This window comes from Tachypleus tridentatus, chromosome 12 (assembly GCF_004210375.1).
Source record: "Tachypleus tridentatus isolate NWPU-2018 chromosome 12, ASM421037v1, whole genome shotgun sequence".
Taxonomy (NCBI): domain Eukaryota; kingdom Metazoa; phylum Arthropoda; class Merostomata; order Xiphosura; family Limulidae; genus Tachypleus; species Tachypleus tridentatus.
Window position 1 is genome coordinate 21,061,626 of NC_134836.1, and position 14,985 is coordinate 21,076,610.

At 34.4% G+C, this 14,985-nt stretch overlaps 1 protein-coding gene across 17 annotated transcripts in view; it reads left to right on the top strand.

Annotated features, from left to right (window-relative positions):
* The window catches only part of LOC143235125 (uncharacterized), a 332,951-nt gene that overhangs the window by 248,543 nt on the left and 69,423 nt on the right, over window positions 1-14,985 (top strand). For all 17 annotated transcript variants that reach the window (XM_076472974.1, XM_076472961.1, XM_076472966.1 and 14 more), the window contains one exon: window positions 764-835. In XM_076472974.1, coding sequence (XP_076329089.1) covers window positions 764-835 — 72 coding nt within the window. The remainder of the gene's footprint in view (window positions 1-763; window positions 836-14,985) is intronic.

Here is a 14,985-nt window from a genome sequence, read left to right on the forward strand (position 1 = left end):
GACATTTAATAACATCTCACTAGTTGTTGTAGAGCACTATTTTAATTTGTTTATGTATATATATATTTTAAATCTGTATACGCCGTTGACTGTTGATATAAATTTATATTAAAGTGAATATCACACGTCACCTTCTGTCTTTAGAATTCTTTCATATTAGTATCTTTTTCTGTACAGCTTTTAAGGACAAAGTTTGTTGCAGCTAGTTGATGATGCAAAACTGTACTGACGGCTGAATTGTCGCATCCAACTAACCAATTGACAAATTACCGAAGACATATTTCTCGTGTGTTCTAGGTGGCGTAGTAAACATGCAACGTACAACAAACTGTTTTAATGTTTTCATAGACGGTCCAGTGTGTTGGTTGCATTAAGTCACGTGACTTTTTCCATGCACAACCCAATTTACTTTAAATTTTTAAATATTCATTCGAAACAGAGTCGTGCTGGGACTTCATATAGTGTCACGATTTAATAACAGAGAAATATGAATTTCGTACATTTATTACCCGGTGTTTCGTTGTGTACTCTAAACATCGAATGTAATAATAAAATGTTTTGAAAACGTGTATTTATAAAAAAATATATATATTTAAGAAAACTACGCAAGTCTGAACTGCTTTGAATGGATATGATGTCGCCGGCAAGGATAGTGCTGTATTTATTCCCCTGGTTATGGACAGGCTTAACAGCTTTAAGCTGGACAGTACAAAGATTAGGAACTCTTATAACCTATTACGTTCTATTCATTCTTGTCTTTAAGGGAGCTCTTCAACAGTTGAATATCTATAACAGTCCTGAATTAGCAGAAGTGCAGTGTGAAGACAACCTTAAGGTAAGTCAATATTTTTGTTTGTATTCGGTTATACGCACACCCCTCTCCATTTAGAATTTAAACATAAAAATGAAGGTTGGATTTAAAAAAAACATATTAATTACGTTCTCTGAGAAAACCCCCCAAGTGTGTGATAAGGTCTAAACACAAGATTATTTCCTTAGAGGAAGTGTTGGTATGAAAATGAAAGTTTGCTTCGATGTTATTTTATTAAAATTTGAGATCTATCTTTAAAGATTATAAGTAAATATTTATGACAATTGTACGTGTTTACTAACTCACTACTACTCATTGCTTCGAAAATATGTTTATCTAATGTTACATTTTTATTAATTGACTGAAAGATTATTTTACGAACTCGAAGCTCAGTCAAACGTGTAGCGATTCCTACCGAACCTTGCATGCGTGCTTTATACCACATACGCTCAAATACCTGACGTATAATTTTGTAGTTCTGCCTAAAGGTCGTAAACGACCTTACGGTACCAGTATTCAAGGTCAAAGACATTCGTCATATATGACGCGTAAAGGTAATATGGTGGTTTCTCGTGCAGGTATGTTATATGATGTATCTGAAGCTTTCTTCAATTAAACATAAGTTACTACTTTTACAAGATTTATTATTGAAATAATTAGGTGTTTGGTCCTTTTATACTACTAGGGAGAAACTACTTTTTTGTTGATAATTAATAACACAATATTATATTTATTATTAGTTATTTTCATTTATTGCATCACTTATGTTATTTTCAAAATGATCTGTTGGTGGGCACCAAACGGAAGATTCATTTCTTTAATAGTTTTATTTATAATGGATAGTGGACACGGCGAAAAACTTAACTCTTAAGCCTACACTATACAATCATTACACTAACTTAAGTTTAACTAGATAATAATGGGACTATTAAAATTTTATACGTATTTTGAAACAGTGTATTTATGGGAAGATTTGACTTGTGATAAAAATGTAGTTTGCCTACCTGGGAAGAACAACTGTTAAATCAGTGTGAAATCATGATAATAATTATGTAACACGTAAACTTCGCATAATACAAACCTTGAGCAAGAAGCTAAGAAGCCCTCTTAGTTAATTAATTATTACCAAAATGTTTCAAATTTATAATAACTAATTAATAGAGCTTCTTGTTCGTGATTAGTATTACTAACTTTGAAAAATATTAATGAGTAAAAAATAATTATGTTATACGGTTATTTAAGCATTAATATTTAAAACATTAACTCGTATTTGCTTGCTTCTAATTGCTATGTCTAAAAATTCTGGTTAGTTTTACTTTTTCCTTGTTTATTATGAAAGAGAAACCGTGATATTTTTAAAAAGTAATTTTTGTTACCTATAATTGTAATGTGAATTTCAGGAATATGAGCATTTAGTTTCTTTCTTTGGATTTAAAAAACAAAAGTCGTTAAACTGTATGACTTTTTTTTCAAACTCGAAATCTTCAGAGTTCAAAAATTAGTTAACTGAACGCCTAGAATATTTTTGGTTTGTAGCTCTCTAACAAAATTACTTTTATCGAATATATAAATAAATGTATTTTTTCCCATAAACACTTGAGAAAGATTTGCAAACCATTAGACTTGTGTTGTTCTCATAATAGAATATACACTTGCTACATTTCAAATTGAGGATGGAGTGTGTGTGTGTTTTCTTATAGCAAAGCCACATCGGGCTATCTGCTTTACGGCCTCATCTCATTACGATGTAAAAATAATGTATGATGATTCTAAAACTTTACTTTTGTAATTTTTAAGACGTAATCAATTTGTACTTCATTGTTTGTTTGTTTTTTTGGAATTTTGCACAAAGCTACTCGAGGGCTATCTGTGCTAGCCGTCCCTAATTTAGCAGTGTAAGACTAGAGGGAAGGCAGCTAGTCATCACCACCCACCGCCAACTCTTGGGCTACTCTTTTACCAACGAAAAGTGGGATTGACCGTAACATTATAACGCCCCCACGGCTGGGAGAGCGAGCATGTTTAGCGCGACGCGGGCGCGAACCCGCGACCCTCGGATTACGAGTCGCACGCCTTACGCGCTTGGCCATGCCGGGCCTTGTACTTCATTTCGTATGCAACACTTAAATATAGCGCGTTTTGCAACGTTGCGTAGTTATAAATAACGTTTCAGTGGAGATTACTTTCAGTCCGTATCCTTTTTGTATCTAAATTCTCTTTCCATTTTAAAAAGAAGGAAAATAAGTTAAGTATTAACTTGCTTAAAGTTTGTGAAGGAAAGGTTATATGTTCAGTTAGAAATGTTGTAGGATTTTTAGAACAAAGAAAGATTGTTTTGAGTCGTATGCATGCACACAAAGGTCAAAAGGTTGAAGTGCTGATATACACTAAAGTAATCAGACCTCCTTGTTTCGCTTTTTGCATTGCTGTCTTGGTATCCACATAATTTTTTTGAGATGTCTAATGCCCAGATTTTCATATTTTTCAAGAAACTTTAATTATGTTCTTTGTATCCAGCAGTGTTAGACGTCTGAAAACCGTGAATCAACAACTTTATATTATTCTTTATTAAGTTCGAGTCAGTAAGTTATGACGCGGCCCGACATGACCAGGTGGTTAAAGCACTCGGTTTGTAATCTGAGGTTTGCAGGCTCGAATCGCCGTCACATCAAACATGCTAGCCCTTTCAGCTGTGGGAGGCATTATAATATTACGGTCAATCTCACTATTCGTTGGTTTAAAAACAGCCCAAGAGTTTTGCGGTGAGTGGTGATGACTAGCTGCCTTACGCTTAGTCTTGCATTGCTAAATTCGGGACGGCCAGCGCAGATAGCCCTCGTGCAGCTTGCGCGAAATTCAAAAACGAACAAACAGACTAGATACATCACTGAACGCGAGGCCCAGTATGGCCAGATGTGTTAAGGCGTTCGACACGTAATCCGAGGGTCGCGGGTTTCAATCCCCGTCACACCAAAAGTGATCGCTCTTTCAGCCGTGGGGGCGCAATAATTTGACGGTCAATCCCGCTATTCGTTGGTAAAATAGTAACCGAAGAGTTAGCAGTGGGTGATGATGACTAGTTGCCTTCCCTCTAGTCTTACACTGCTAAATTAGGGACGGCTAGCAAAGATAGCCCTCGTGTAGCTTTACGCGAAAATCAAAAACAAACAAACACTGAACGCGTGGTTTTGCATTAGCGTAATGAAAGACGATCCGAGTGCAAATAGCATACAGGTGCTTTTCACAGCCAATATTCGATTTACAAGTCGCAGAGCATCTGTTTAAAGTAACTCGATTGTGAACTTTTGAATATCAGTTTCTCAGAATGTTACGACAAACTCCTGGCCAAGAATAAATTATCCGAAAAAAAATTCATTCGTCGCGAGAATTAACTCTAGCAACAATTATGTAAATAAAAAACGTCCCATTTTACTTGACCTCATTTATTATATGCCTAACTAATTGTTTGCATTTATCCCAGTATGGAGCCCAAGTTTCAAGATATGAAAATCCGTGTTTGTCCCGCTTTTATAATTTGTGAGGCTGGTCACCTTAATATACTCTCGTCTTAATAAAAATATGTATAACCGTTATCAGTCTAATTGTTATAATATGCTTTCAATAACTTAGCAGGAGAAAGGCTTTGAAGTATAAACTTGCATACCCTCGTTAAAAGAGACAGTATTGCGTATTCTTCTATACACTAGGAACCAGTAAGAAATGGAAAAATAAAGGGTAGAGATGAAAAAACGGTATAATAAACGTTTCTACCTACGTAACGAAATGCTCTTTATCTATCTCCGATTGTCGTTTACTGTTCGTTATTTCTATCCCTTCAATTTGCTACAGTTGTTTATTTTGTGTGTTTTTTCTCTATGCCTAACTTGTTTAATCATTTTTGTATAATGTCGCAATTTTTGTTACATGATTTTAAAAGTACTAAAAATAGGTTATTGTGGTTTCCTCTTTTGTCATGTCATATCTATCCACCTCAAAAGCTGCTTACGCGGGATTTATGCCCACTACCTTCCGTTATATAATTGGTTTATCCAGTATTGAAAAACTTGTTTAGAATAAATATAGGCATTTCTCCGATATTCATTGCTTTGGTATTTTTTCTGGAACGAAAGATAGGGAAACGCTTAGCACAAAGAGTCTGAAAAATCTTGTTCTAGACTTTTCGGACACACTGTTGATCCTGTTTTTTGTGATTTACACAACACGTAACCACCAGTAAACTTGGGGGGAGGGTCTCTTTGGATTCATTATATGCGTAGTCAAGGCCAATACATTGTCCCTAGAGCAAAATAAGATTGGTATATGCACAAAATTCTTTCGTGCAGCGTGTTACGTAGTATAATTTATTTCGGACGAGTCTGATTTATTGTGTTACGTACGTTAGTATTACGATTTCATGTAGCCGAAAATTTTAATTTAGAAGTTAATTAAATGCTACTATGTATCAAATGTATGATATTTGTTGAAAAGACTGATACATACAATTTTCTTTTTTAACACAAACGTATTTTAATATACAAACATAAAAACAATACAGTTTATGATAACGGTTATTACTAATAGTTATTACAAATGATGGTTTATATACGAGAGTTTTACAAACAAAGAATACTGAGTCTTATATCTGGTCTAAAACTGAATATTTTATCCAAGTCCACACCGAGTAAAATAATTCTGATACTGTTGCGCCTCGCTTAAGCTAACGCCGTCTTTTCTTAACTAACCTCACACCCTCAGTTCTTACCGAAGACAATATTTCTCTACTTCTTAAACACTGTAATTAGACAATTTTCTATGAAAAGTTTCAATGATCAGGTCTTCGAAGATTGTTCGCCTGCTTAATCCCTGGAGAGTGGACACACCACTTTAAGGTTTAAACCTTTTAACTTTTATTAATGTAGAGAACTATTTAGTTTAAATGCTGGTTAATGAAAGACAGCACATGGACTTTTAAGTTGCGAAATAAAACATTTTTCTGTTCCAAGTTTTTGAAACAATTTTCTTGACGATGCTACGTCAATTAAAAAAAATATTAACATTTAAAATTTTTCATAAAAGAAAATCGTTGTATATTCCAAATTCTAGTAGCTTTTACCTACACAGCATGCATTTGGTTGTTGTTGTTTTGAGCCTTCAAGAGATTTCGACCTTATCAAATGGCTAAGCGTAATGCGTTAGAAAAATGACAACACGCATGCTTGTTTAAACCTTTTAACTTTTATTAATGTAGAGAACTATTTAGTTTAAATGCTGGTTAATGAAAGACAGCACATGGACTTTTAAGTTGCGAAATAAAACATTTTTCTGTTCCAAGTTTTTGAAACAATTTTCTTGACGATGCTACGTCAATTAAAAAAAATATTAACATTTAAAATTTTTCATAAAAGAAAATCGTTGTATATTCCAAATTCTAGTAGCTTTTACCTACACAGCATGCATTTGGTTGTTGTTGTTTTGAGCCTTCAAGAGATTTCGACCTTATCAAATGGCTAAGCGTAATGCGTTAGAAAAATGACAACACGCATGCTTGTTTAAACATTTGAAATTCTCGGAGTTTTGTATTAAGATGCTTAACTCAGTTCTCATTTCACAAAATACGTATTTGCGTATTCATTGATTAAAAAAAAAGTGTATATGAACAACACAAAAACTATAAATTTTCTTTTGATAATGGTTTCTTTGTTTCGAAACTACACGAGGGCTATCTGCGCTATCCGTCCCTAATTTAGCAGTGTAAGACTAGTTGTTGTTTTGAATTAAGAACAAAGCTATACAATTGGCTATCTGTGCTCTGCTCACCATGGGTATCGAAACCCGGTTTTTAGCGTTGTAAGTCCGCAGACATACCGCTGAGCCACCGGGGGGCTTGTGTAAGACTAGAGGGAAGGCAGCTAGTCATCATCACCCGCCGCCAACTCTTTGGGCTACTCTTTTACCAACGAATAATGGGATTGACCGTCACATTATAATGCCCTCACAGCTGAAAGGGGCGAGCATGTTTGATATAACGGGGATTTGAACCCGCGACCGTCGAGTTCCTTAACCACCTGGCCATGCAGGGCCTTCTTTTGATAAATAGCACAAAATGCGAAACTTCCGCGAGAATTATTCACATGACCACGCGTGTTTTTAAAAGCATTAGTGGCACTTGTTAAATACATGTTAAGCTTAAAAACCAGTTTATCATTGATGATGTTTACTTCATATTATTCCTTTCTCAAAATGTACATACTATCCGATCATATTTCTAATTACCACATAAATATTTTCCTTCCTATCCTGCATTTGCTAGTTAGCCAAATAACCAAAGGTTCTATAAATCTGATCTCTCTATTTGTGCAGCCGCCTCTTGGTAGGAGTAAAGTGGCTTCTTTGACAGGGAGCGTAACACGATGACTATATAAACACAGTCACTTCATGAATAATATTTTTATACTTCAAGGCCTAACGTTGATATTCATTTTAAAAACAAACATTCAATGATGAAGCCTAGACGCAGGTTTTTGTGCATGTTCACGTACACCACTTGTTTTAACGAAATGTACGTGTAAGAGAAATCAGACACAGTTTATGGAGATATTTTAATTTAAAAAACACAAGAAATGATACATGTAATGATCAACAGACGTTATATATAGCTGTGAATTAATTCTTTCTAGAGTCTAGACTACACGGTATAGGTAGCTTTAGAAAATTACGTAAAACAAAAATGATTCTAAATGTTTTTTTCTCCATACACCATAGTTTGGTTATCTCGCTCCAAAGACTCCGAATGTTTTTCTCAATATTTTTTTACTCTGTTTCCGAGTCTTTCCAAAAACTTGCCCAGAACCGAAGAGAATAATTAGTTAAACTAAGCTCTAAAATGTTGCATTTTGCTTGAACAAGAAATGTCCCTAACAAGAAATATCTGACAGGTTCTCGTTATGATTGATCTCATTCTCGATTTTTTAAAAATTTTTTAAGATAGTATATTAAATACTCAATTAACAATATATCTTACAAACGACTAACATTTTAGGTGTAAAATGATATAACAAATAGTATGTTATTTTGATGCTAATATTTTAGACTACTTCTCTTTAAATATTCTCGAATGTGTCAATGCGACATGAAAGGTAGAAAAGTACTTTTCAATTTAAAGTTGATTTTATTGCACGCGCACACACACACACACACACACACACAAATAACGGATTTAGAAGAATTAAATAAAAAAGTATCTATTATTTTGAGTAAAAGAGAAGTAAATAAAACGTAATTCTATAAAAGATATTACTGTAGGAGAAATTCCGTGGTGCGTTACTCATTCGCATTAATGTTTTTTCTTTTGTTTTTATTTTGGTGCGCCCTTAACGGCGGGTAACTAAATCTGTGAAGAGACAGAGAGTATAAGCAGTTCAGATATTTTATACTATTAGCCTCCAATTATAGAAGTGTATTAATCGTTACGAATATGTTTATAGCCTAGAAATAATTATCCGTTAAGTGAAGAACATTATAACATTTTGATTAGGCTAAACCTTAACTGTTATTTTACTAATATGACATAATTCTGGACAGACTTTATTGTGCAACAGATTTACCATTATACATTTATTTTAATATCTACGTTTATTTCAGTTCGCTTGTGACGTATATTATTGGATGTGCATTGCGCAAGTCCCGCCTGCTCTTTAAATTTGTAATTGATTATCAAGAGTAAGAATCAACAATATTTGTTTTATGAAAACGCTAGCGTGTCTTTGAACATTGTTTACTATTCGAGAATCTCGTCTTAAATTGTATAAACGACGCGCTGAGAGACAGGATAGAAAATATTGTTTAGCCACTTCAGTCAGTATAATATAAGCTTCGGAAGCTATAATTGTGATGCTCGCTTATTAATCGGAAAACTACAGAATTTGACTAGGAACGTTTATATATTTTGAACATTCCAAATCGTTCGACTCCAGTGAATTAACTTCGAACGTTAGTATTTCTACGGATACATTAAAAATCTTCGTCGGTGAAAAGTTAGCTTGTAAGCGGTGTGAGGTTCACCAAGGAAAGAGAGCTAGTTAGCGTGAGCGAGGTGTAACAAGATCGACTCAAAATTAATTTGCTCGTCGTGGACCTGGACCATTGATAAAATATTCATTTCTAGACAGATAGAATATTCGGTATAATTTGTAAGTTTGTAAAACTCTTGTATATAAACCAACATTTGTAATAAATAACCGTTATTGTAAACTGTATTGTTGTTTGTATATTAAAATATGTGTGTTGAGAAAGAGAAGTGTGTGTGTATCAATCTTATTGACAAATATCATGAATTTGTTACATATCGAATTTCAGTTAACTTCTAAATTAAAATTTCCGGCTGTTTTGAAATCGTGATACGTAATGAATAATAAATCAAAGATTTTTCGATATAAATCGTAATACGTAACAATTAAAGGGTTGAAATGATGTCTTGATAATTGTATTGAATTTTAGCTGTACGAGCATTTGTAATGGCATGTGTTTACGGAGTCATTACATAGTGCTATTGAAACTGTTAGGCTACATCTTCCATACGAAGTTATTACCAACCGACTAATTTGATATTTCATAATTTTTGTTTCTTCTTTACAAGTCGAATATGTAAAAAAAAAAGTAACATACTTCATGCTATAACGAAAACGTTTAGTTGCACGAAACTGGTTGTGTCAAATGAAACATAAAAAAACGATTTGGAAATATAGGGTGTTCGGAAAGTCACAGTGTAGTTTTGAAAGCAGCGATAACAGTATTCATTCAGTCTATTTCAAGCCAGCAACTGATAGCGGTGTTTAGAAACAAAATAAGAAGGATCCAAGCCTGTACTTATGACAACGGGGGTCACTTTCAACATTGTTTATTATTGTAATTCATATTTACCTCCTGTATTTTATATTGAAACATGGCTGTTAATAAATATATAAGTGCACAGTGACTTTCCGAACACCCTGTATATGCATGACCTTTAATCTTGCTTGATGCCCAATAAATCCAATACAACGTTCCAAGTATATATTTATAACATAGGTCTTACAATTCACAATTTTATAAACTAAAGGAAAACCGTAATCCGTAACGTTTAGTTGTGTGTGTAAATAATGTCAACTGGATGTCAGAAACATAGAGAATGTAATATAATAGATTAGAGGGATGTCCGAACGAGAATTTTAGAGATTTGTAGTGTTAATACCATCACCCAAAATTAAAACAAAAAAGTTCAGTTTTATTAAAATCGTATTTTTGTATAAAAGGGCTAATCGTGCGATTTTGTTTCATATAAAGGTAATTTGAACGTTACGTAGTCTGTGGAATGTATCGTAATGAAACTCTGATATATTCTCTTACTTATCTCATTCTACAGTTTCATCGGCGTACGAATATTGACATACGAATTGGTAATAAAATTATTATGACTTGCTAAATTATCTTATATTCAATTTATCACCTGATGATTGTGGTATAGATGGTTGTTTATAAGCTGGACGTTTAAAGAAACACCACAGTCACTTGCTGGTATAAAATAAGATGGTAACCTTGATTGAAAATCACTTGTTTTTTTCGACATATGTCCTTCTTTATTATTGTTATTATTCTTAGCGCTGTAATACGCATGTGTTCAGAAGCTTACTCTTGAGTCCTGCAAAATGATTGGTCAGTTGAATTGTGTGTGTGTGTGTGTGTATTGGTGTATATAATATGTAAATTGGTTTTGTATATCTGTTGTTTTCGGGAGGTTAAGAGTTCAGGTATATCGTCTTGTTTATTTACATTTTTTTACATCCGTGAAGGCTAAGATCTTGTGCAATTGAAGAAGAGTTACACACAGAATAAATGTGTATAAATTGAAATTGTTAATCATTGTGACTCGAGCCTAGTCAACAGTGATTCAAAAGTGCTTTCACTTGTTGACACTGTGTAAGATAATCATTTTACTGTTTCTTTAGAAAACTAGAAACTGTCACAAACCACTCTCATCGATCCAGTTGTGCTACTAGTAAGAGCTGAAAATTCTAGAAACTGCAGTCATCAGGATCATTGTTTGGGTTTGGTATCCAGATTGTAACTTTCGATTCAGCAACATCATGAGGCGTCCAGAAATATGTCATATCACTCATCATTTATTCATGAGAAAGATCATGAGTTAAACTTTATTTTTGCTGCCCTTGTTTAACAAGATGTGTGGCCGGTGGAGGGGTGGGGTGTTCAGTTGAACCTCTTGGAATATTTGATGGTTTAGGGCTCGCGGGTATATTTGAATCTTAATAAGAGGACACACACACGTACATCTCTTTTTTTATTATCAACATCATGCTGTGAAAATCGTAAACAATAAGGAGTGCTTTCCTTGGCACCACAGGGTAGTCACTAGCAATGACTCCAGTAAATCGCCACTAGGCTTAGTGAAAACTCCTTGCCACTGTAACTAGTGTTTAAAATACCAAAATAGTGTTTTTGAAGTTATTTTGTACCTCCGTCTCTGAGCGTGGCCGCCCTTTCAGCCGTGGGGACGTTTTATTATACGGTCAATCACACATTCGTTTGTTTTTTTTAAAAAAAAGGCCAAGAATTGGCGGTAGGTGTTGCTGACCCCTAGCCTTCCATCTTGTTTGTCACTGCTAAATTAGGCACTGGTAGCGCTGATAGCCCTCGTGTAGCTTTGTGCAAATTTATAAACAAAACAAACCTACTGAGTTCACGTACTGTTGGGCTGAATAAACTCAATCATGTGGTACTTTGTATACAGAGTTGGGTAAATGAAGCATGTGGTACTTTGTATACAGAGTTGGGTAAATGAAGGATGTGGTACTTTGTATACAGAGTTGGGTAAAATATAGCGACATCACTTGAAACTGATTTAATTCTTTGTTTTAGAGCAATAGTTTAATTTTTAATCATGCCCTAGATAAAACAACTGTGTCACAACTTTTTCCCTATCCTGTGTGTGTGTATAATATTTCATCTAAATATTTTATAGAAGTCAAAAACACGCAAGTGAGGAAGTACACAGGTGTTCAAAGGAGTGATAAGTTGTCGTTGTTCCTTATTAAGCACAAAGGGCTATCTGTGCATTGACAACTACGGGTGATACCTAGTTTTTAATCGGTATAAATTCGCAGGCATACCCATGTATCGCTGGGGGTGTGACAAAAAGTATTAAAGACATAAAGTCTAAGTTTCTGATTAACTATGTAGGATTGTCAACGATAATTTTTATTAAACAGGTTAAACATTTAGATTTCATAACACTTCGTCATAAGTTAGGAATTAGTTCTTAATAATACATCAATAGGGTATTGGTTGCCACGTTTCATATTGTTTGTTTGAAGTTAAGTACAACGGTTCACAATGGGCTATCTGTTCTCTGTATACCACATGTATCGAAACCTGGTTTCTAATGTTGTAAGTTCGCAGACATACCGCTGTGTCACATATGGGCACGCCACGTTTTGCTGTTGGTTTACTTTCTCATAATATAATAATACGTCAATAAGGTATCGGGCCCAATGTTCCACATTAGTGTACTGTTCTCATATTAATACATCAGTATGGTATACGATCCAATGTTTCTTGTTGGTTCCTTTATAATAAAATTAATAGGGCTCGTGACATCTGTGCAAAGCCTAAAGTACGCCCAGAATTCGATCTCTTGTAATCTAATTAATGTATATTAATATTGATAAGATTTACCATTTTTCATTGCTAAGCGAAATTTTGTAAACTGTTTTTGGAATAATGAGTAACCTTTATTGAAAATTTCGATTTTGATAGATTTAAATGAAAGGATAGTGTGGATTAATAAAATGATTTAAGAAGGTGCCTTCGCATAAAATCAAATATGGCTAATACTTGACAGGGATTTGAACTTGCCCAGCCTTTGTAATTTACTAGTCAGTGCCTTACAAGTTAAATGGAGTCTATTTTATTTCGAGTTCCTTCTGGATAATTTGGACAGGCTTTTCACTGTCTTGTTAGTTGTAACAGCAAAGGAAATTTTTCCACATCTGTATTTTTTCTGTATGCCATTTACATAATTTTTTCATTACTTGTAATTCATTATATGTTTCAAAATAGTGAGGAATTTGGCAAAGTCGCAGTAAACTTTCATTAAAAGAAGAAAGCTTAGATCAAGTATTATTTTATAGAAAGGAGAGGGAAATAAAATTAATAGAAGTCGTTGTTTCCAGAGGTATAAGTACAAAAGATGTCCCCCCATTAAAATGTCCCCTACATTTATTTCCGTATAATTTCTGTTACCATTTTTGTGATTGATATCATTAACTTGACAAAATAGTACAACCACCCTTTAGTTCAAACATTAAATTGTAGGTGTCTCACTTCATTGGCAGTTCTTAAATTAGTCAGGTCCTCCAGCGCCCCACACTGAAATTAAATGGGGTTGCAATGGCAAACTTCGTCTCTGGTGGTGGCTCTCTCTGTGTGTAAGATAAGGTACGTCATTGTGTAATCCCATATACATTTGAATTGCATAAATACTACGATCAATAACATTTGTTGTTTAGTAATTACCTGAATAATAATTTCATAGTCCGAAAGTTATGATATTTATACCCGTGTTTTTTTTTTCTCTCTGTAATATTTTAACTCTCATGTTGCCGACTTAATTTTGTTCAACATGTCTTGGGTCTACTTGTACTGTATTCAGTGACTTCTATGTTCTTCCCATTAAACAATCGCTGTATAAAACTAGTTTTAAATAACTGGATAAAATCACTCATTTTCATTGTCAAATACATACTTTCTGTAATAACTAGTGGGAGTAATTGTTTTATATGAGCTGGGGTTGACGCTGTGGAAGAGAGTTCTGGATTTCGGGTACTGAAGCCAGATTCCTAAGCTGTAACAGTCATAGTCAGTCTTTTAGTATGGATAGCCACAGTATCTTCACTACAAATACAGACTATGAGGGCACTCAGTAGAGCGCACACTTCCGCCGCGTAGCATTCATTGATCGTATTAAATTATAGGTTTCTCCCTTTGTAGCCAGTTCTCAAGTTTTTTCAGGATTTTCTTTTGGCTCGCGCCCTACTTTGCAGTCACTGGGGCTGCGAGGGCAATTTTACGTCACTGGTTACCTCCCGTTTATGTAATCCTCTAGAATTTAAGTTGCATAAATATTACTACTGATAACATTATATATTACCTCAATTACAGTACACGGACCATTATGGCGGAACAATGAGGAATAATAGTGTACACATCTGTACTAAGTTTCTTTTTGACAGAATTATAGACCAAAAATATTGTCAGAAATTGCTCGCCATGTAAACAGATAAGAATTTTTTTTCGTGACTTTTCTGTGATTTGACCATTCAAACACTAATCACTTAAGTTGGGACGCATTCCAAATGAATGCCAACTTTCGTCCAACTCCATTCAGTCGTTTTTGAGAAATCTTGTTTCCAAACACAAACAGAGATGAAAACATAACCTCCGTCTACCTTCGTTGGCAGAGGTAATAAAAGTATTGATGGTATTTGGGGATTCTTTTCTTTTTTATGTAACTCGAATACTATTAATTAAGGGCCGTGTAATTATCAAAGTTATGAACTCACAATCAATTTTGTATACAATGTAGAAAACGTACTTGAAAACTTATCGTCGATTCTAGGATTAAATAACATTCACTGCGGGATATCGAACAGACGATGCCTGAAGGCTGCGCGCTCTTGGTACTCAACTTTTATGGTTCCTGGTGAGGGCTCCTGCCATCGGCCTTTCGTTTTAAACGACTCCGTGCAAACTGGTTTCGTCTTCGAATTATACTTTAATTAAGCTATTAACAAACCATTCCCATGGCAGCTGAGAAGTGTGAATTTTCACCAACTGCAGTTTCCATCATTTCTGATAGACGAGCGGTTGAAATAATCTGTAACCAGAAGGCACGTTAGTTATAGTTACAATCGTTTGTAGCTTAGAAAATGTCATCAACTGTAATTACAGAAACTGTCATTGTAGATATGTAAACTTAAACACGTTTGTGTAAAAGTACAAAGACGAGCGTATATATGTGTAGGAGACTGTTGTTAGAGGAGAAATGTTGATAGATTTCAGACTTGGCTCTGTGCCAAGTGAATACATGTCTTTTGTGTGTGTGTGTGTGTGTGTATGTGTAC